At 41.4% G+C, this 21,390-nt stretch overlaps 1 protein-coding gene across 3 annotated transcripts in view; it reads left to right on the forward strand.

Annotated features, from left to right (window-relative positions):
* bltp3b (bridge-like lipid transfer protein family member 3B) overlaps positions 1-21,390 on the forward strand; it is a 38,236-nt gene that overhangs the window by 15,180 nt on the left and 1,666 nt on the right. Inside the window, exons 6-23 of one of the 3 annotated variants that reach the window (XM_028449720.1) lie at positions 12-152; positions 1,179-1,346; positions 2,854-3,034; positions 3,102-3,185; positions 4,979-5,140; positions 5,222-5,368; positions 5,514-5,629; positions 5,719-5,860; positions 6,846-7,039; positions 7,984-8,733; positions 9,936-10,588; positions 11,207-11,290; positions 12,519-12,667; positions 13,756-13,901; positions 14,655-14,805; positions 18,707-18,966; positions 19,872-19,980; positions 20,081-20,241. In XM_028449720.1, the coding sequence (XP_028305521.1) occupies positions 12-152; positions 1,179-1,346; positions 2,854-3,034; positions 3,102-3,185; positions 4,979-5,140; positions 5,222-5,368; positions 5,514-5,629; positions 5,719-5,860; positions 6,846-7,039; positions 7,984-8,733; positions 9,936-10,588; positions 11,207-11,290; positions 12,519-12,667; positions 13,756-13,901; positions 14,655-14,805; positions 18,707-18,966; positions 19,872-19,980; positions 20,081-20,241 (3,798 nt within the window). The remainder of the gene's footprint in view (positions 1-11; positions 153-1,178; positions 1,347-2,853; positions 3,035-3,101; positions 3,186-4,978; positions 5,141-5,221; positions 5,369-5,513; positions 5,630-5,718; positions 5,861-6,845; positions 7,040-7,983; positions 8,734-9,935; positions 10,589-11,206; positions 11,291-12,518; positions 12,668-13,755; positions 13,902-14,654; positions 14,806-18,706; positions 18,967-19,871; positions 19,981-20,080; positions 20,242-21,390) is intronic. The other 2 variants (XM_028449722.1, XM_028449723.1) reach the window with 2 other exon arrangements.

Raw genomic sequence — 21,390 nt, forward strand, 5'->3', positions numbered from 1 at the left:
GTCTGTCGTAGATTCTGACCTTTAAGGAAATCAGCTGGCAGATGATCCGCATCGAAGCGGACGCCATCCAGAGCGGAGAGCACGAGATGCTGAGCGCGCCAATTCGCCTCATCACCAACCAGTCCAAGATTCGTGTCACTCTGAAAAGACGGGTTAGACACAAATACTGATGTTAATTTGAGTAGATATTAGCCTTTCAGCATCTATTTCTTATGTGTGACCCCAAAAACTCTCTGGTGTTTTCCCAGAGTGAAAGTTGTGGCTAAAACATTGGCGGATGTTTATTTTGGGGTTTATATGGAAAGACCTAAATCTGACCTGAAAGTCTTGCCCAGTGAGGTCACATCACTAGTAACAAACTAGAACAAAAATAGTGTTGAGTGAATCACTGTCCTCCTTGTTTGACGAAGAAACGCAAGAAATCACAGTAAGAACAAAGTAAAAACACTTCTATGCATCCATCTACGGGACTCCAAATCCCACAATGCAATGTGCGACAATGTCAAGAGTGTTTACAGTGGATATCAAAACAAACCTTTTACATCTTTTTTTGAGCAAATGACCTTCCTACACTATGTCAATGTTCGAAATGACTTACTAACGTTACATACTACTCATACTAAGTCTGACATCAAAATGAGTATGTAGTGTGTTCACTTAGTATGAAAAGATTGAGTACGCGAGAAATACCCGGATGTATATTATATCGGGACATTTTTTAAGTATACACAGTGGGCACACGAGTCATACTCAACCGCCCCATGATGCATTGCGAGCAGAATGTAAATTTGTCTTGGGACCAGCTTCAAGCTAAATATCAAACATTTTAGGGCAATGACAGGCCATACCAGTCTGTCATTGCCTGATCTCGTTAGATCTCTGAAGCTAAGCAGGTCTCTGAAATGTTGGCATTAAATATGTTTCTGTGAGTTTTATTGATTAAATGACCACATGTGGATATTCTACTTGGTCACTTTCTCTCTTAAAATGCTTTCAGAACTTTCAAAGATGGAGAATCAATGGAGATAATATCTTGTAGGCACTGTACAGTATAGTCATTGAGATTCATTATGTCTTCAGCGGCTTTAAAGCAGTGACAGAAAAAGCACATTGAAACTTTAAGAAAACGTTAGATGATTGTCGTGATGATGATGACTATCTCTCCCCACCCCCTGCAGATGAAGGACTGTAACGTGGTGGCCTCCAAACTCATTCTGATCCTGGACGACTTGCTGTGGGTGCTGACCGACTCCCAGCTTAAAGCTATGGTCCAGTATGCTAAGTCCCTGAGTGAGGCTATGGAGAAGTCTGCACAGCAGAGGAAGAGCATGGCCACAGAAGATCAGGTTAGTGCTTACTTCCTCTTCTCTAATGACTGATGTTATTTTCTCTGTGCTCTCTTTGTGTCTGTCTCTTTATCATGTGCAGATATTTTCCACCCACTCATTGTTCACACCTGTTTTCCCAGCAGGCCGTGCTGCAGGAATAAATACAGTGACAGTTAGGGGTTTGCTGTGCATTGCCATGAATTTGACGATACGGTTCACAATGTTTATGTCACAATGCGATATATCCCGATACTAAACAATACGATATATTGTGATATCAATGATTACAAATTTCACCTTTACAGGAGTACAAAATGGTATGAAATAAAATTTATTTAATTTTTTTTTTAAACTTGTGAGAGCAAGTACATGGTAAATAACTCTATTTCAATTACCAATATAAAAAACAAGTGGTATGTTTGTCAAACTGTCAAATAGTATTTTTCTAAAAAAAAAAAATGATTCTTTTAAGTTCTTAAATTCTTCTTCAAAAAAATTAACCACATACATCTATAAAAGTGTCCAGTATGTTTTATCAAAATAAATAGAAAAGCTAAAATGCATTGAGGAGTGAGATTAATAAGGTCTGATGTGGTTCACTGACACGTAGTGACCGATGTTTACCTGCTATACATATGTTTTTTTTTGTTGAAAACACTATTAAATGAAGACATTTGGTTGCCCTTTCTACACCTTGTCAAAAAATTTTTTTTTTTCTTTCTTTTTTTTTCTTGGTGGCTGTGAACAGGGGGAATGAGTGAATGGTAGTACCTAAAGCAGGTATTTGGGATTAACGTGTCTGAGGTTAAGCCCAGTATGAGTTTTATCCCACATCCCAAGGCGTGCCAGTGCATCGTATACCAGTATATGTGCAAAAAAAAAAAACCCGCTACTGCAAGCCCAGGAACTGCCCTGGGCCTGCAGATGCAGCCAGGCCAGCAGAAAGAGTGGAGGCCAGGGAGCCCCAGGCAACCCCCCAGATGCCCCCAAGATCCCAGGCCGAGAGGCAGCCACCGCCCCCCACACACACACATCCGAGGAAGCCCCGAGCACCCAGCGCATGCCCCCACCGACCCCAAGGTCCCCCGCCAGCATCCAGCCCCCCCCCACCCACCCACACCCAAGCACCCAACCCCCCGAGGGAAGGGCCCAGAGAGCCCCCCGCCCGATACCCCAGCAGAGGAGCCAAGGCCCCCGCCCAGCAGACGGCCAGAGCCGCGCGGAATGGGCAGCCGGCGGGCGCCCGCCGGTGGGCCCAGAGCCAGCAGGGTCCGGACCCCAGGCCAGAAGGACCCGGAACGGAAGCAGCACCGAGAGCAGCGCCCCCAGGGACGACAACCACGCCCATAGTCGCCGAGGGCACCAAGGGGATGCTGCAAGCTGCCCCGCCGGCCCCCAGGCGCACCGACCAGGCACCCCAGAGCTCGCCAGATCGCCTTTCCTTGATGCCGCCCGCGGGATGCCGAATAAATTCTTTTCTTACACCCTTAGTGACAGTGCTTCAGTTTGTTCTGTTGTCTTTCAGGTGTCGTCAGCGCCCCCCTCAGCCCAGCAGGTGCGCACCCAGCAGGCGTCCACCGTCACCGACCAGAGCGCAACCATGGCCCGGCTGTTCAGCGCCTACGACGTGTGCGAGACGTCCCACCATCTCCAGATCACACACCTGGACCTGCACATCTGTGACGACATCCACGCCAAGGACAAAGGTAGCAGCTCACAGGCTTCAAAGCTCATGGATCGGTACTCGTCAGTTTGTGTTTTCCTCCATTGCAGTTGTGAATAAAAGGATAACAGGCGGGGCCATGCAGCTCTCCTTCAGCACCATCACTCTGGACTACTATCCGTTACACAGAGCAGGTACAGTCACGTTTAGCAGCAGAGAATATACAGCTTTACACATGGTAGGAAGAAGGTTTTTACCACAACCTTAAATAAATAACTAAGACTTTTTCTTCTAAGGTTACGCTTTCCTGGAATAAATACTGAAAATACCTTTTACTTTGAAAAATAAATGAATGCAACCAATTCTTAACTGCTGCAGAAATGAATCTTCTTTTTATAGGTCTTTATTTTGAACATAGAAAATCACAACGGAACAATAGTAAAAAAATTTTTTTAAAAAAAGATGAATTACACCAGCAGAAATAAACCATTGATTTGATCCACAAATACTTAATCCTCTCAATTTACTTGTGCAAAAAGGAGTAGGAAGAAGTGTTACCTTATTTAATCCTATCCCTTTATTCATTACAGATTGTCTTTTTAGGTACAACTAACAATACAATTATTTACACATATACCATCATACAAACAATCTACATATTCACAACAAATCCATAGCTAATCAGTATTACTCAAAACAGAAAAAAGAAACAACTGGTGATTACTAAAGTCCTGTACTTTGTGAAAATAATTTCTTTATACAGTACCTGTTTTTAAACTGAATTATGTTTGAACATTGTTTTAGCTCCACACTCATTCTGTTCCATAGTTTTACTCCACAAATTCTTTTCATTGTTGTTTGAACACTTAAAATCTTACAATTTACAGAGTTACTAAACCCCTGCTTTCTGCTGACCTGCCACTAGGGAGGGAAATTCAAAAAATGCCTTGATTATGGGCGTTACTGCTGTAGCAGTAAAACATGCCTACTCAGTCTACCGGTCAGTGCTGTGCGAAGAGACAGACAGTAATACACACAAGGATGTGTCTGTACACACACACACACATCGCGAGTTCACAGCTGAGATGTTTCACTACAACCACAGGCACACACAATCACGACGTCAAGCTCACACACAACCCCACAGTCCTACTCTCCCACCACCTCATGCACATAGCGATAAGACGTACACGCAGAGACAGACAGGAATACACACACTATGTGTCTGTAAATACACACATAGCTTGAACCCTCTGTCTAGTGCCAAATCTGCTCTTTATAGAAGCACGGACTCAAAAAAACCACAGCTGCAGCACAAGGAACACAGTGGACTTCCTCATGGAGGCTGTCAATCACTGCTCACTGAGGGCTGTGATTGGAGGAAACCCTCCACTCAGCTTTTATAGGAGGGGCGGGACCAAGAGTGAAAGTTGATGATGCAGGGGAATCCGTTTCAGCCAGTTTCAATAGCCTGCGTTCAACCCTGAGAGGCCAGTATATCTAACATTTTACAACTAAATACGCAAAATTAAAATACTTTTACTAAAATGTGAAAAGTGGGACTAGGATTAATAAAACGCACTACTTAATACCCAAATACGTATGTATTCAGCAGAAAAAAGTGGGTTTGGGGTTTAGTTACTCTTTAACTTTCCCCTTAATTGATAACCCCGCCCCTCTCTTTTTTGAAGAACATGTTTTTGATATTTTTTTGCTTTGTATAAAATCTTTAAAAATAAAGCAAATTATTTATTTTCCACTTATTGCAAACCTCTGATTCAGCATCTACTTTATTCTTTATTCTCATGAGGTGTTTCCACTCTGCAGTTGTCAGTGTTATAACATTAGTGTCTTAGCAGATGTGATCCTGTAGCTCAAATTGCTAACAAAACTCACACTGACAGCAGTCGAAGCGTCACAGTTTGATGAGGACAAGCAGCTAAAGAAGCATCTCTGCGATCTCCTGTAACCACTCAGTTTTCCTCAGGTGAAAGCTGTCTGCACTGGATGCACCACAGTGAAGCCACTAAAACCAGAGAGGTCTGGGCTCAAAGCCTACTGGACGAGTTCAGGTCCAACGTGGAGATGTTAAAAAACGCTGCCCGTGACCAGCAAGGCCAGAGCCACGCACACGGCTCCCCACAGCACGGTAAACACACACACACACACACACACCTGTGAGATGTCAGACAGTTTGTTTTAGCACGCCTGTGGGTTTTTTGTCCTCCAGTGTCCCTTAGGGACGATGATTATGGGCCCCTAGTCGCTCAGAGAGCAGGAGAAGCAGTAGAGCTTAGGGAGGCAGATTGGGGAGGAATAGAGTGGGGCCTCCACCCCTCACAGCCTCCAGTCCAGTGCTGCTGGTGCCTAGAGCCAGGTACCACGGTGTGGTGTGTGTGCGCACAGTCGGTGCGGTGATGCACACCACAGAGGTGTCACATGCTTGTGTCCCTGCCTCCTGCTCTGTATTTATCTTTCTGCTCCTTCACGTACCTCCTGCTGCTCCTCCTCCTCCTCTGCAGGAAAGATCAACACCTCCAGCTCGTCCTTCAGCCCTCCTCCACCCCCCCACACCCCCAAAACTCAGCTCATGTCCAGCTCGCTGGTTCTGAGGATGGCTGACTTCAGCATCTATCAGGTCTGCCACAAATCAACAGCAGCAGCACGTTAGAATGAACCATGGAACCATCCCAGGTTAATGTGACTCTGAGTTTTTTTGTTTATCAGGTATCGACAGCAGAGCAGCGACGCTCCAGCCCTAAAGCTATGATTTCCTGCAACAAGAAGACCTTGTATCTTCCTCCAGAGATGCCTGCCATCCACGTGGAGTTCACTGAATACTATTTTCCTGATGGAAAAGACTACCCAAGTATGCACTGAGAATATGAAAAACAGGCCCATCTTCAACCATTTTTCAACCCACTGGCTCCTTTTCAGGGTCAAGAGAAATCAACCATGTCTGCTACAGATTTGCAACTTCCACCAAAATGTAGCCCCAATACTGAAGCAAATTTTGAACATTTAAACTTCTTGCAAATTATTAAGTCATTACAGTTTTTTTGTTGTTTTTTTTTATTAAACTACTCATATATCTTCCCACAATTTTGCTCAATTTTCACAAGGTTTGATGCAACACACAACTGTCCTACACAAACCATCCACACAGCTCAAAAACTGAGCCTACAGTGCATTAAAATGTTTGACTTTAAACATATTCAATTTAATTCAACTTTATTGAAGTATTTATTTATTTAAGTCATCTCAAAGCTCTATCAAAATATAAAATTCATAATAAGAAGAAAAAATCCCATAACATATACTTGGAAATTCAAACTAAGTACATTTTCAATGTTCATTTTGCCTCAAAAACTGATTTATTTGTTTTTTACCGCATTTTGAATTTGGGTTTAATGCAAACAATTGGAATCATTGGAAAAAAACATCAGGTCTTCACTTATGGAGCCAATAAATCATTGTTAAAAACAAATTACCAACATCTCCATGCTGTCAAGGTGCAATATAGGTATTTGAGGATTGAAATGAACTGAAGTTTTTGCAGCTGTCTTGTTTTGCTTAAAATTGCCTGGCCCCGACCATTGCTGCGCAGCAGTTATAGTTTATTCTTCTTTAACTGCTGCGAGAAAGCCTTTAATGCTTGTCTCACTGGATGCTCATTGATTGTTCTGAGTTAATGTTTGCTCCTTTAGGGAATAATTAATGAAGATCTAAATGTTTTTCCCACTGATGAAACAGCAGCAAGCATTTGTTAGATTTTTAGATGTTTAAACTTTCCCCTGGAACGCTTTGCCTCTTTATGATGTTAAATATCTTCCTTTTCTTACTGTGTTTTCCAGTCCCGTCTCCTAATCTCTACGCCCAGCTCAACGCGCTGCAGCTGGTTCTGGATCCTCGTAGCCTGGTGTGGCTGAACCTCTTTGCTTTAGACCTCCGTCAGAGTCTGGAACAGTTCATGGAGATCTACAAGCTCAACGACTCCCAGAAACCAGACGAGCACGTTGACATCAAGGTGGACGGCCTCATGCTGAAGGTGAGGAGGATGACTGTGTCCACCATTGGAGAATGTCTACGACCAGGGTTGGGGTCAATTATAATTGTAATTGAATAATTGATAATTAATTACAATTGTGAATTATTATTATTATTGTAATTATAGTTGGAAAAAATGTGTTTTAATGTCACAAATTTCTGGCGACCCCAGAGTCATTTTTTCCCTCTAGAATTAGTTTTTGATCACATTTGTTGTACTGCGTTAAAATGCAGAGTAGCCCCCATTAGTGCACTAAGTGACAAGATGCACCAGTTCATATATTTTTATATGTATTTTATTTGAGAAAGTGAAAATATAGAATACTTGGTAACATTTTATTTGAAGTTTTATACATAAAGGCTGAAATTGCGCTGTCATTATTATGACATAACACCTGTCATTAGCATGAATAAGGTGTCATTAAGGCTGTCATTAAGTGTCATTCGTTATCCTAACCCAAAAATTCTAACATAGCTCCAAAGGTGTCATAATTTAATGAACACTAATGGTAGGTTAGTGCTAATGCTAGGTTAGTGTTAATGCTAATGCTAGGCTGATATTATTGCTAGGTTCATGTTAATGCTAGTTCAATGCTATTGCTAGGTTAAAGGTGCAGTCCGCAACTTTCAGATCCCTCCCTCCCTTTCACTCCCCGCTGCTCTCTTGCCCTGCCTCCAAACTTTCCAAAGTCCCTCCCTCAGAGGAGCTAACAAGCTAACGTTAGTCCGACAGCAATATAGTAATATAACATGCTCTGTTAAAAGCATATTACTGCAGCGCTTCTCTCTCTCTATGTGCACACACCTCAGCAGCAGCAACAACTCATAAACACATGCCCTACATATTTATAGTGTAACAATTATAAATACTAATATTCTATTTTAAAAATGTCATTGAGCCCATCCCTGGTTTACAGGCTGTAACTTGCATGTTCTCTCTGTCAGCTGGTGATTCCCACCGACACAGACGCCTCCAGCCCTGCTGACCTTCCACGCTCCGTCTCAGTCCAAACGTCAGAGATGGTGGCCACCAACACCCGACACCCGTCCAGCTGCACCCGCTCCCATCTTGAAGCCCTGCTGCAGGCTTTTAAGGAGGAGCCTTTCTTCTCCTCATCCTTCTCCTCCTTCCCACGCTCTTCCTCCTCCTTACCCGTACTCCATCCCGTCTTCCAGCGCCACGCGCACGAACAAGACACAAAGATGCACGACGTTTACCGCAACCTAGTGGTGCCCAACCTCAGCACGGACGCCCTGAGGATGCCGGCTGCCACTGACTTTTGGGCTTTGCATTTTGCTCAGTTTTGGGTCGACTACGAGGGGACACATGGGGGTAAAGGGCGCCCTCAGCCCTTCGTGGACTCCTTCCCTCTCACCGTGTGGGCGTGTCAGCCCTCCAAGCTCATCCAGCATCAGGAGAAGCTGAAGAGCGGCACCGGGTCGACACTGTCCAGGAGCACGTCTGAGGAGGCTGTGGCTCGTCTGCAGAGGAAGCGATTGTTGAAGGAGTATTACAGCTCGGAGGGAGCTTCTCCGTCACCACACGGAAAGGACGCAACACCTCCGCCCAGTAACGGACTCCATAAGCCCGTCTCTTTGGACGCTCTGCCTTCCTCATCCTCATCTTTGCACTCAGCAGCCCAGCCTGCAGACGTGCACGTGTTGGTGCAGGTGCAGAAGCCACTCAGTGCTCAGGTAGGCGCTCCTCTCTTTTGTTGTTGTCGTGATAGACTCAAGTTTTTAAATATTAGCTTTCTTTATGACCATGAGGAAGTCTGAAGGAAAGGACAGGATGTATTAGTCTGTAGAAATGCAATGAAACTTTGGGAAGGATACATTAAAAGAAGGAATTATAAAACATCATGGAAATAAAGATTGCACGTTTAAGGAAACTTGTAAAAAGTTAAAGGGTTCAGGAAGCAGGAATAGCATTGTATTTATTTATTCCATATTTATTTAATGTAGACAAACAATAACATTGACGCTGTGGCATTTAAACAGGTTCCAGATACACAGTGCTTGTAGCAAAATGCTAATTTGACACCTGTCCATCCATGGGAGGCTTTTAAAGGTAGAAGATTAGTATAAGATGATACATTAAACAGTAACAAGTTAAATCAATTAAAGACAAATAAAAATACAAATAAAGCAAGAAACTGTTCAATGTTTCCTTTAAGGCTCAAACATACTCGAGCAGACACCTGCACGGAGTCCAGAGGAGACTGCCAGGCAAATTAAATGCAAAGCTCATATTTTACTACTGCACAGACTTAGTTGGTGTCACACAAACCACTGCTTGGCATTGTATTGATCCGCATTAAACACTGATCTGTATTTCACCTCCTGGTGAAACGGAACAGGAGAGATGAACACAAGCTTAGAGGAGAGGCTAGCAGACGAGCTACAACAGTAGTGACACCTTTAAACACGTCCCAGGAGTACAAGGACGACAGAGAAGCGCTAAGAATCATGGGACATGTAAGATATTAATGGAAACTACTACACGGCGGTGCACCCAAATATGTAAGCTCTGAGGAGAGCGGACAGTCTGCTCAGAGTCCGTTATGCACTGGATCTGTCCGAGTATGTTTGAGCCTTTAGAATCGCAGGTATTTCAGCGCTGGTTTGTGTGTTTGTGTTTGTTTGTGTGTTTTTGTGTTTGTGTTTGTGTTTGCGTGTGCGTGTGCATTGTGTGTGTGTGTATTCAGCATATGAAAACACTTTAGGAAGGGAAGCAATCTAGCTTAAAACAAATAAAAACGTGAAATTCTGGAAAGAGGAATTCAGTAATAAATCTTAAAAGAAAGGTTTTAAGGTAAAAAAAAAATGTATTTAAGAAATGAATGAATAGCATCAGCAGTCAGTGACTTGACATGACTGTGTGTGTGTGTTTTCAGGTGAGCCACCGACAGTACGTGTTCCTGATGCAGCTCCAGCGCAGCCTCAAAGCCTTGCAGCAAACCCTGCAGCAGGACCTGGAAGCTCTGAGCTCTAAGAGGGAGCGCAGGGACCCCAGCCGTCCCCCCGCAGACCACCAGCCCTTCACCATCTGCCTGGGCCTCCTCCTGAAGAGCGCTGAGGTGTCTCTGCTCCTGAAGCCCGTCCCCCAGCCCGAGGGTTCCGCCTCTCCTCAGGGATCTGAGCTCTCACCCTCAGAGAGCCGAGGAACTCTGGAGCAAGGCAACACAGGAGAGGCCCCAGAGAAGAGCAACGAAGGCCCCGGAACAGACGGAACGGCAGTCAAGAGGCCCTGCACCATAGATCAGCTGTTAGGAGGGGAAGACCTGGAGGGTGGAGCCTCACCTGGCCCCGCCCTTCTAATTCCAACTGCAGCCACACAGCCAGACTCTAATCACAAAGCCTCATTGGAGGAGAGGACTCCTGCTAGTACTGCTGGGAGGGGGGGTTCATTGGAGGTGGGGGATGGGCTGGTGGACATTGCAGGTGATGAAACGGGGGCCGCGTCTGACTCCAGACCTGCTGTGAGTGATCCTCTCTGTGACCAGAGCGACAAAGACAAGGCAGCCAAGATGCCCCAATCAGTGTCCAGGTACGACTTTACTGTGATTTACATAGTGTCACGTTAGATCAATGGTTCCTGTCAAACAACAACAGAATGGAGCTTTTCTCTCATTTTGACAAACCTAATAATTCATAAAAGCAATGTTGGCCATTGTTTTTCAACCTAGTAATTGATGTAAATAGTTTATTGATTTATTTTTTTTAAATTATTATTCATATATACTTTTTTATTTTTTTTATTTATTTAATTTTTTTCAAACTTTGCTAAAACTTCTTAGACTCAAAACCAATTATTTTTAAATTCCTTCTTTTCTTCAAAAGTGAACTAGAAACCAAGCTATGGTGTGACCTCATCCATCAGATGTCTGTTGTTGGTGTTTTACTGCTTGTTGTTCATTTTATCCTCATGAGTCCGACTCCTGAACACAAGAGCTGTCTCTGTCTGTCTGTCTGTCTGTCTGTCTGTCTGTCTCTCTCTCTGTTTGTCTAACTCACACATGTCTGTCTGTCTGTCTAACTTACATGTCAGTTTGAGTTTCTCTTGTTATTTATGTTCACTTTGCATCTGAACTCATTCACTTTCTCTCCTGCTCGTTGACCTTTGCTTTGACCTCTGCGAGGTGTGTGTGTGTGTGTCTCTACTAAGGAAAGGGAGTTTGTCTGTGGTTTCTGACCTGCTCAGCTCCTCAAACTCCAGCAGATCTTCCTCCCTTTATTCCATGTCCAACATGTAAGAGACTCTGGTGTGTGTGTGTGTGTGTGTGTGTGTGTGTGTGTGTGTGTGTGTGTGTGTGTGTGTGTGTGTGTGTGTGTGTGTGTGTGTGTGTGTGTGTGTGTGTGTGTGTGTGTGTGTGTGTGTGTGTGTGTGTGTGTGTGTGTGTGTGTGTGTGTGTGGTGTGTGTGTGTGTGTGTGTGTGTGTGTGTGTGTGTGTGTGTGTGTGTGTGTGTGCGCGCGTGCGCATGCGCGTGCGTTCTGTGGGCATGATTTGTCTCTACCTGTTCACGTTAATAATCAGCTGTAGTTTTGTGTCCTGCCTTGTGTTCTCTCTATTCTTCATAGAGTTGCAAAGGAGTGGAACATTTCTGGTAAATTTCCAGTAGAACTTAAGGTCAGGAATTTTTGGAGTATTCAAAAAATATAAACTTTTAATGCAAATTATTTGTATATTTTTTTGTAACTGTATCTAATCCAAACATAAATATCAGCATCCATGCAAAACAATGTAATTAAAAACGCAACAATTACAAAATTTCAGGAATTTTTCAAACTTTCAATAGGAATTAACCGGAAATTTTAAAAAAAAATAAAAAAGATAGTTTTTAGCATTATCTAAAAACAGCGATGTCAAACTCATTTTAGTCAGGGGCCAAAAATGGACAAGTTCGATCACAAGTGGGCCACAGGTTTTAGGGTGGAAATTGAACAATTTCAACATTAATGTGCCCACGTTTGCACCTCCAGTTATAAATTAAACATAAAGTATGGAAGGCATCAAAAACATCCAAGCAATAAGTGACAGATACTTAAATGTCCTTTGATTTATTGATTTTCTGACCAATTCATATTTAGTTTGTGGAGATTTTGTGAAAAAAATTGCAGGATTTTTGTAGAAATGTAGAGTTCTTCCAACTATTTACAGCTGATTTATTTGGTCATTGTCATTTTCTCTTTCTCCTGTGGGCCGAATCAGATGCTCTCCCCATTTCCGCTGGTTAATACTAGTAAATAATAAGCATTAAAACTTTATATTTAAAAAAAAAAATTCCTGACCTTAAGTTCCCGTCAAAATTTACCGGAAACTTTCCGCCCTTCTGCAACCATACTTCTTAAAACCTTTTGATGTTGTGGATCCTAAAACTGTCTTAGCAGGTCTTTTTTGTGTTGGTACAATATTTTTTCAAATTATTTCACATTGTTTCACACACTCACTTTGTGCGTGTGTGTGTATGTGTTGTAGTGGTCGTCTGATGAGGGATCGCTCCCAGTCCAGTTTCTCCGTTTCCTACAAGAACATGAAGAAGAGTCCATCACTGCAGTCACTGGACAACATCTCCATAGACAGTTACCTGCTGGAGGACGGAGACGCCTATAGCCTGCTGGAGAGAGGTGGAGCACACACACACACACACACACTTCTCATAAGTGTTTGAAATGTACTTATTAACAATCAACCATGTTAAATTGAAGCACTACACTTTAGAATCAGTTACTGTCAGGATATTAAAGTTCGATCACTGTAATAACAATGTATTCATGTCTAATATAAAGGCTCACATCTTATTATCAGGGAAGCGACCACCTTAACAAAAGAAACCTGCCTCTAGACCAGGGTGTCTCAGATGGGGGTACAAAATGGCACTTATGTGGGTAAGAGAGACAGAGGAGAAAAATATCCAATAAAAGCATGAAAAATATGGGGATTTTAAAATGTTTATTTTTGGTTAAAAATTATAATCATAAAAATAATAATGATGATGACCGGAAATGATAAAAACTGTAGAAATAAATCTATTCAGGAGGCACTAAATACTATTTAGTTCCACTTATATACAAAGTTGGATTCTTTAAAATGTGTGTTAACATGCATTCATTCTATCATTATGCTCTGTAGTTGTTTTGGTTTTTTTTAGTAGTAGTAGTAGTATTCTGAGCAAAATGTTGTAGTTGAACAAAGGGGGTACTTGGATTCAGAAAAAAGGGAACAGGGGTGCTTAAGCTTAAAAAGTTTGAGAACCACTGTTCTAGAGTAGACATTATGGTGGCCAGCAGGGGGCAGACTTGTATTAAAAGAGCTGGATGCATTTGTCATTTGAATAAATGTATTTCAGATGAAAACAAATCAAAGTGGTTTAACAAATCAAAAGATGGAAGTAAACATGGAAATGATTTATGTATGAGCGTCTGATGTGTCAACGGAACAACTGAGAATACATTTTGTGTCTTGTTTTTAATGCTAATGCCACCACATGGTCCAAACTGGACTGGTTCTCCATAACTCCTCTGATTGGTCTGCAGCAGTAGAGAGAACAACCACACTTTGCTCCTCACATGCATTCAGGAACCCCACTTATAATACACACCAGGAACTCCCACTCACGCTCTACTTTTCCAGCTTCTTAGCCCGACTTTAAGGCGCTGATGGATCTGATGATGAAGGCCTGTATCTAACCCTAACACTCGTGTATTTTGTACAGATGATGTTTCCATGTCAGGCTTCAAAGACGTCAGTGGTGAACAGAGCACGGCGGAGGGTGTGGCCGCTCCGAGGCCAGAGGAGAACAGGTCTCCTGATACGGTCAGCGCCACGTCACAGAGCATCGACGAGCCCACCAAAGATGTGGTAAGAGAGCAATAATCAAACGTAGGGATTTAAGGATATATCATAAATCAGCTCAAAATAGTTGCAAATAAGAGGAGATTAAAATTGATAAAGCTCAGTATGTGTTTCAATACTCTGCTTAAACAATAGGGGGTGCTGCTGTGACTGGTTTTGGAAAATGGAATGAAATCAGCATCCATTTGTGCGTCTTTCTTGTGTTAATTGAAACACATCTTTTCATTTACTGCGCAACGTCCGAACCCGTAGAATAATGATCAAAATGTAGTCCGAACCATTGGAACAGAGCCACACGCGACGTACATGCACGCACACACACACGCCTTAAGAAAAATATGTAAATTCCAAGCCAGGAATAGAAGCAAACTTTTCTTACATAGATTTTTTTTTTTTTTAATTATAGTTTTGTTCAACTTTGCAAGGTGATAAATGAAGAAACGTGCCGTTTATCTTGGTTCATGAGTTCAAACGGTTTGTAAGAAGGTTAAAAAGAAGAAAATATATTAAAATAAAAAAGTTCTTGACAATTTAAATAAAATAATCTGTTTTTTTCTCCAAAATATGATTTCTATGTATCTAAATTGAAAGAAATGAAGTGCAGCATTACGTCCCAATCTTTAATTTGATGGGGTTTTTTTAATGGTGATTCTAATCAAATGGTTGGTTGAGTGTATTCTTAAAACTTTATTAAAATGTAAAGTATTTCGTCAGATTTTGCCTCAAATCTGTCTTGTTCTGGTCTCTGTGCCTCCTCAGGTGTCCGTGTTGGTGCTGAAGGTGCAGTCTGTGTGTGCCAGCATGGAGCTGGTGGGTGAGAGCGCGGCCGTGGCTCTGGAGGTGGGACACATCACGCCTCACCAGCTGGGCAACACCAGCCTGAGGCAGTACCTGAGCAGCCGCAGCCTGGGTGAGACCAACAGCTCCAAATGTTTCCCCTGGGGTTGAGTTTTCTCTGGAAGGGTTTGATTTGACAGCAGAGAGGAAGCACGTGTGGATGGAGGGTCCTTGAACGGACCAGTGCAGGGTTGATTAGGGTTTAGGGCACCAGGATGTCGCCAGTTTTAGATTTTTAGTGTCAGGCTGAAAAAAGGAAGAATCAGCAGCAGTATCAGCACATCCCAATTTACCCAGTCAGCAGCAAGGACAGGACAGCAGCAGCACACCACCAACAGGACAAATGTGCAGAATGAAACCTTTATTTATTCCTGTTAGGATCATTCAATTAAAACCAATAATGAACAGCTATGATGAACTCTGTGATAAACATAAAACTGAACAAAGCATTGAGCAGTAATTGCATGACGAAGGCTGTGTTCAAAATGGCCATGGTTACATGATGTTTTTTAATTCGGAATTAGTTATTCCAAATTAAATCATTTGGAATTAAAGTGTTCTGCTTCGTGTTTACATGGTAATAGTAATTCCTGAACTGAGGTTTACATGGAAAACCGGTTTATTCAGCTTTAGATAATTTCGCTTTAGGTCTGGGGGTTGGGAAGGCTCTGATTGGACAGGAGGAGAACGTTACATATCACGTCTATCAGGAGAAAAACAACAAACCTTTTATTGTAGGCTGTAACACAGAACACCACACATTAAAACTGTTTTCACCTTTATTTTGATTGTAGTTTTGAAGCAGCAGCTCGAGATAGCAGGTCATCACCTTTAGAGATCCCAGTAAAACTCTGGAAAACAATCACCAGGAATAAATAGTAGAGGGGATGCATTTACTCTGCCTCCGGGTCCTAGTGCCAGCCGTCCAATGAAGCCTGTTCCGTTTACTGAGGTCCGTGTGTGTTTAATAAGTCAGTGTGTGTCTGTGTGAAAGTCTGCATGGTAATGCCTCCCTCCATCCACATTAAGGCTTTTATTAAATAGTCTAGGCTGGAGTTCGGGCTGCCGCCATCTTGGATTATGTCATCACCAGCGCGTCATCCCCGTAAATCGCGCAAGTGCAAAACGATCCGAATTAACTTAAGAAATAGGAATGATCTAATTCAGAATTAAAATCGGAATAAACCAGTCACTTAATTCGGATTTAAGTTTAATTAAATTATCATTAGGAATTAAGTGTTTACAAGGTCAGGTTAAAGAGGAATTAACTTTTATTCTGCTTTAAAGAGGAATTAAAGCTCACATGTTAACATGGCCAATGACACACTTCATACTACAGACAAACTCAATGAGTATATACTGTTTATTATATACTATATAGTATGATTAGAATGATGAGCGTTCCTACTGAAGTATACTTCCAGGTTTCCCAAGATGCATTTGGAACCTAAAACAACAAAAACCTGAATCACACTGAGACTAAATATCTCTGTTGATTCGCCACCTTTGAAAGTTCTGAAATCATTTTAAGTGAGAAAGTGACAAAGTAGAATATCAACATGTGCTCATTGGATCTATAAAACCCATGTTAACAAATTTCTGAGATTTTTCGAGACCTGCCATTGTGCTACTGGCGAAACTTCCAGTTACCTTCAAAACAAAAGCCCTATTTACAAAAGGATAATTAAAAAAAAAACTAATGGAAGACAAGAAGAGATGCTTTTGTTTTGAAAGGGGATGTTTGACTTTTAGCGTGGATGATTTTACATTCCTCCCACAATGCATCATGGGGCGGTTGAGTATGACTAGTGTGCCCACCATGCACACTGAACAAATGTCCCTATATAGTATAGATCAGGGTATTTCATGCACGTAGTCAATCTTTTCATACTACTTAATGTAAAGACACTACACACTAATTATGACATCAGACCTAGTATGAGTAGTACGTTAGTATGACATTAAAAACACAGCCAACAACTCCCAGTACTCATTGTCCTGGGAATGAACAAAGAATAATATTTTTCCTTCAAGAGAAAAACTTTAATTCAGTTGTGTGAATGTGTGTGTGTGTGTTACGTGTGTGTGCGCGTGCACGTAGACAAACGCTCTAAACTCTCCCATTATCTGCAACATTAGGCCTCCAACCTTTAAATCAAATTAACTGCTGTGATTTTTTTTTTTTACCCCAATCATGCTGTTCTCTCTGACTACCCCCCCCCCCCACTCTCCCTCCCTGCTTCCCCCCTACTCTTCCTCTCCCACTGCAGCAGACTTTGCAGTTTCAGCTCAGTGATTCAGGCAATAACCAAACGCCAGCTTTACCCCTCGTCCCTATTCCTCTTCCTTCTTCTATCACTAGCAAACCATGCCTCCTCTTCCTCCTCCTCCTCTTCCTCTCTCTTCATCCCTTCTTTTTGCTGACGCTCCCCTCTTCTCCTCCCTCTCCTTCTCTCTACCTTTCATCTCCTCTGTCTTATCACAACCTCTCCTGGTTCCTCCTCCTCTGCATCCATGTGTGCCACTAGCTGCAGTTTGGGAGATTTGTCATGTTGTGTGTGCGTGTGTGTGTTTTCACCACTCCTTGATCTGCTCTGTGCTTTTAACCCTTCCTTGACTTTCCTCACAGAGCTCAAGGAACACATGTCGGTTCTTTTATCCCATTGGGTTTGAACTTAATTTGAATGCTAATGTAGCTTCTTCTTTTTTTTTAGTTTTCATCACTTTGAATGAATGAAGTTCTTCCTCCTTTGCTTTGTCAATTTTATTCTAATTGGTAGTTTATTCTAAAATCTTTGAAATTAAACAGTGAAACTTTTAACTCAAATACTGAGCTTTACCGAAAGTTATTTAATGTCATTTGATCACTTCCTCGTGATTAGGGGTGTGCTTTTCCATGAATATGATGATACCATGTGATTTATCTCTATGTATGTTATCAATAATTACAAATTTCACCTTTACAACTACAAAATGGTATGAAATACCTTTTTTTTTAAAAAACAAAAAAACATGCGAGAACAAGTAAATGTTAACTAACTGTAATTTAAATACCATTATCAAAATGTTTATCAAACTGTCAAATTACCTTTTTCTAAAAAGTGTAACTTTTGCTTCTACAACAGATTCTAAGTTTTGAAATTATTTAGAAAAAAAAGTAACCACATACATCTATAAAAGTGGCCAGTATGTTATATGAGCTAAAATGCATTGAGAAGTGAGGTAGTTATGTATCTTATGTGGTCCACTGACACCTAGTGACCGGAAGTTTTACATACTATGCACATGTTAGCACAATTAAATGTTTTTTTTGGTAAAAAAACATAATTTAAAAAATCGAGATGACATTTCTTTGGATTGATGTGATAATCGCCTGGTGATATATCATTATATATCTTTTTTTTTTTGTGTTGTCATTAATAACCACATTCTAAATATTACCTGATATAATAGGTAATATTTTCACCTGCATTTAATTATTTATTTATTTGTTAGCAGGAATACATCAAAAGTGCTGAACAGATTTATGCCATATGTCATAGAAAGTTTATGTCTTATGCCATAAAAAGTTCCATTACATTTTGGAGGAAATTCGGATCAATATAATGATCCTGGATCAGTTTTAGTAATCCATTAATCAAAATCTCTCAGCAGGATTACTATTGCAACAACACATCATCAGTAGGGTCAAACTAACCTGTCTCAACCTGGTTTGGTTGTTAAACGATCTTTAGGAAATTTGACTCAGTTATGTTGGTTCCTCAATGACCCAATCAGACCTGCTGTATGGGTAAATTGATGGGTGCAGCTCTCGTCCAATTAGGGTGCAGCATTAGTTGGTAGATGGAGTCATTGTCATGACGCTGCATCTTTAAAGCTCCACTGATTGGATTTCATAGATTCTCCTTTTGAATCATGATCACATGATGATGATGATGATGAAGCTCTGACGGTCCTCCTCGCTGCCCTCACAGCTGGCGGTGATGTTGGCTCCGCCTCCATCCACACCGGCCACAATCCGGAGGTCAGGGCTCGCCTGGAGAGCGGGCCGTGCGCCGCGGCTCACTCCCCGCTGGCCGAGCGCAACGGCTTCTTGCAGCTGCGTCTCCACGGTTACCGAGCCAACTTCCTGATGTCCACGCTGAGAAACCTGGCCTACTTCCTGGAGGACGACTCAGCGCCGCAGGTGCTGCCCATGGAGATCAGCGTCAGGGACACGCACATCAACCTAAAGGTGACAAACCATGTTTAAAGCACATAAACACCATAAACTCCTATTGCAGTGGTTCTCAAACTTTTTTGGGGTGTTCTCCACTTTGAACAAGCCCCACCTGTGCCCCCCCCCCAAATTATCCTGACAAATAACACATTTTCAAAAGTATTGAACTAACAGAGCAACTAACATCATGTTTCATAAAAATCATAAATTATATTAAAATAATCACAGGCAGAAAAAACACATTTAAAAATCCAGGTAATAACGAAACATTGTTTGAATACAAATAAGGAAATTCAGTTAACGTATGAAATAAAGTAACAGGGAACAAGTAACATTATGCTTCATAATGCAAATAACATATTTCATCATTTAAACTAAATGAAACCAATCACCTGCATAAAAAAACAAATGTAAAAATGCAGTAGTCAAAAATACATCGTTTCCACTTTAGTTCCACGTTTCGTTTTATTGCCGGTCGCGTTTCTAATGCAGTCTAACAATTTAATGATCTTTTCATTTCTGCTACATTTTTAGGCTTCTCGTTACTACTTTCTTTGTGTGTGGGTGTTTTGTTTAGTGTTAATGATTTTTATTGTCAATGAAGAAATGCATTTTAGAAGATTGGCATGAAATCGAAATTGTCCTCCTGTTTGTCGCGCCCCACCTGTCATGTCTCCAACGAGGGGGGCGCGCCATACTTTGAGAATCACTGTCCTATTGTGTGAGCCCATAAGTCACTGCCTCCTTCAGCATCAGCATCATCAGTAGGAACCCTAACTATGTGAAATGATCTGAATCCAAAGCCTAATGACACTGAAATGTGTCTCTGTGGACTTTCATCAAAGCTTCAGGAATCACTTTCACTCACTGATGTGAATCATTTTCTTCTCATTTTAACAACTAACAACTCCTTCCTGCAGGACGACGACGCTGGAGACAACGTGTCGGACCCCGGGGCCTCCCCCATCACCCTGCACGTGGACAGCCTGGTCATCCACAGACGGGACGACGGCTCCTTCTCCATCGGAGGTGAGGAACGCTAACACTTTCATTGCCCTCCACCCTCTATGAATCCACACCTCTGACCCTCTCCTCCTCCTCCTCCTCTTCTGCCTCCTCTTCCTCACAGTGGACGGAGCGGCCGAGGCCAAACCCAAGAAAGTAGTTTCACTTATCGACTCGTCTCTGAGTCCAGTTCCTGAAACAGTAGCTAGCGTTAGCACCACATCAAAGGCGACACAAACCTCCTCCTCATCCTCCACCAGCACATCTTCATCAGCCAGAGAAATGGTGAGAAACACCAAAAACACTCCATCAAAAACAAAAATAATGTTAAAGGTCAGGAAATCCTTCACCAATGTAGTAATTTGATAGAATCGAAGGAATTCATTATTACAAATAAAAAAAAACTAAACTAGAACAAAAACAATTACATTTTTGCTTATTTTTTTACCCTTTTTCTGCAACTACACCAAAATTGCCATATTTTATCCTATTTACGTCACTTCTTTCTTGCCATATTTTTTGCTCCTTTTTAAAGCATTTTTCACTTCCATTTCTGCTACTTTTCCATCAAATTTTAAAGGCTTTTTTTCACATTTTTTTCTACTTTCAAGACATTTTCAGCACTTTTAAACCATTTCCACCACTTTAACACCTAATGTTGCATATGTTATCCCGTTATTGTCACTTTTAACCAATTTAACCACATCCACGATCTGTCAAAAATAAAGTTAAAGGTCAGGAAATCCTTCACCAATGTAGAGTTTTTAGTCGTTCATTCAATTAAAGCACTTTACGTCAAATCTATTTATTATGTATTGATCTAAATTATTTAATTGGTTTTGTTCTAATTTAGTCTTTCTTTTATATATAATAATTAATTCCTTCGATTCTATCAAATTATTTGTATTTGCTTATTTTTGCTTATTGAGTTGATGCAATTTCAAATGAAATGTATTTACATCAAGTATAAGTTTGTGGTTTTTTTTTTTTACATTTTATTGTCCATAAATACTTCAATAAATACTAAGGCTACTGGAGACAAGAATGAAGTAAAAACACTTCTATGCATCTGTATACAGGACTCAGCATCCCACAATGCAATGCACAAAACCTTTCAGACGATGTCATAAGAGTGTTTACAGTGGAGATTAAAAGAAACCATAGAGGCCTACTGTATGGTTGTGTTCAAAATGTCACATTCCGTACTATACACTCCAAACTAGTATATACTGTCTACTATATACTATTAGTATGATTAGGATGATGAGCGTTCCCACTGAAGTATACTTCTAAGTTTCCCAAGATGCATTTGGAGCCTACAACCACAATAACCTGTGCTACTGACAAAACTTCCTTCAAGTTGAAAACAAGAAAAGATGCTTTTGTTTTGAAAAGAGGATGTTTAATTTTTTAGCTTGAAGTTGGTCCCAGGAC

The sequence above is a fragment of the Gouania willdenowi genome, chromosome 6, assembly GCF_900634775.1.
Source record: "Gouania willdenowi chromosome 6, fGouWil2.1, whole genome shotgun sequence".
Lineage (NCBI taxonomy): Eukaryota > Metazoa > Chordata > Actinopteri > Blenniiformes > Gobiesocidae > Gouania > Gouania willdenowi.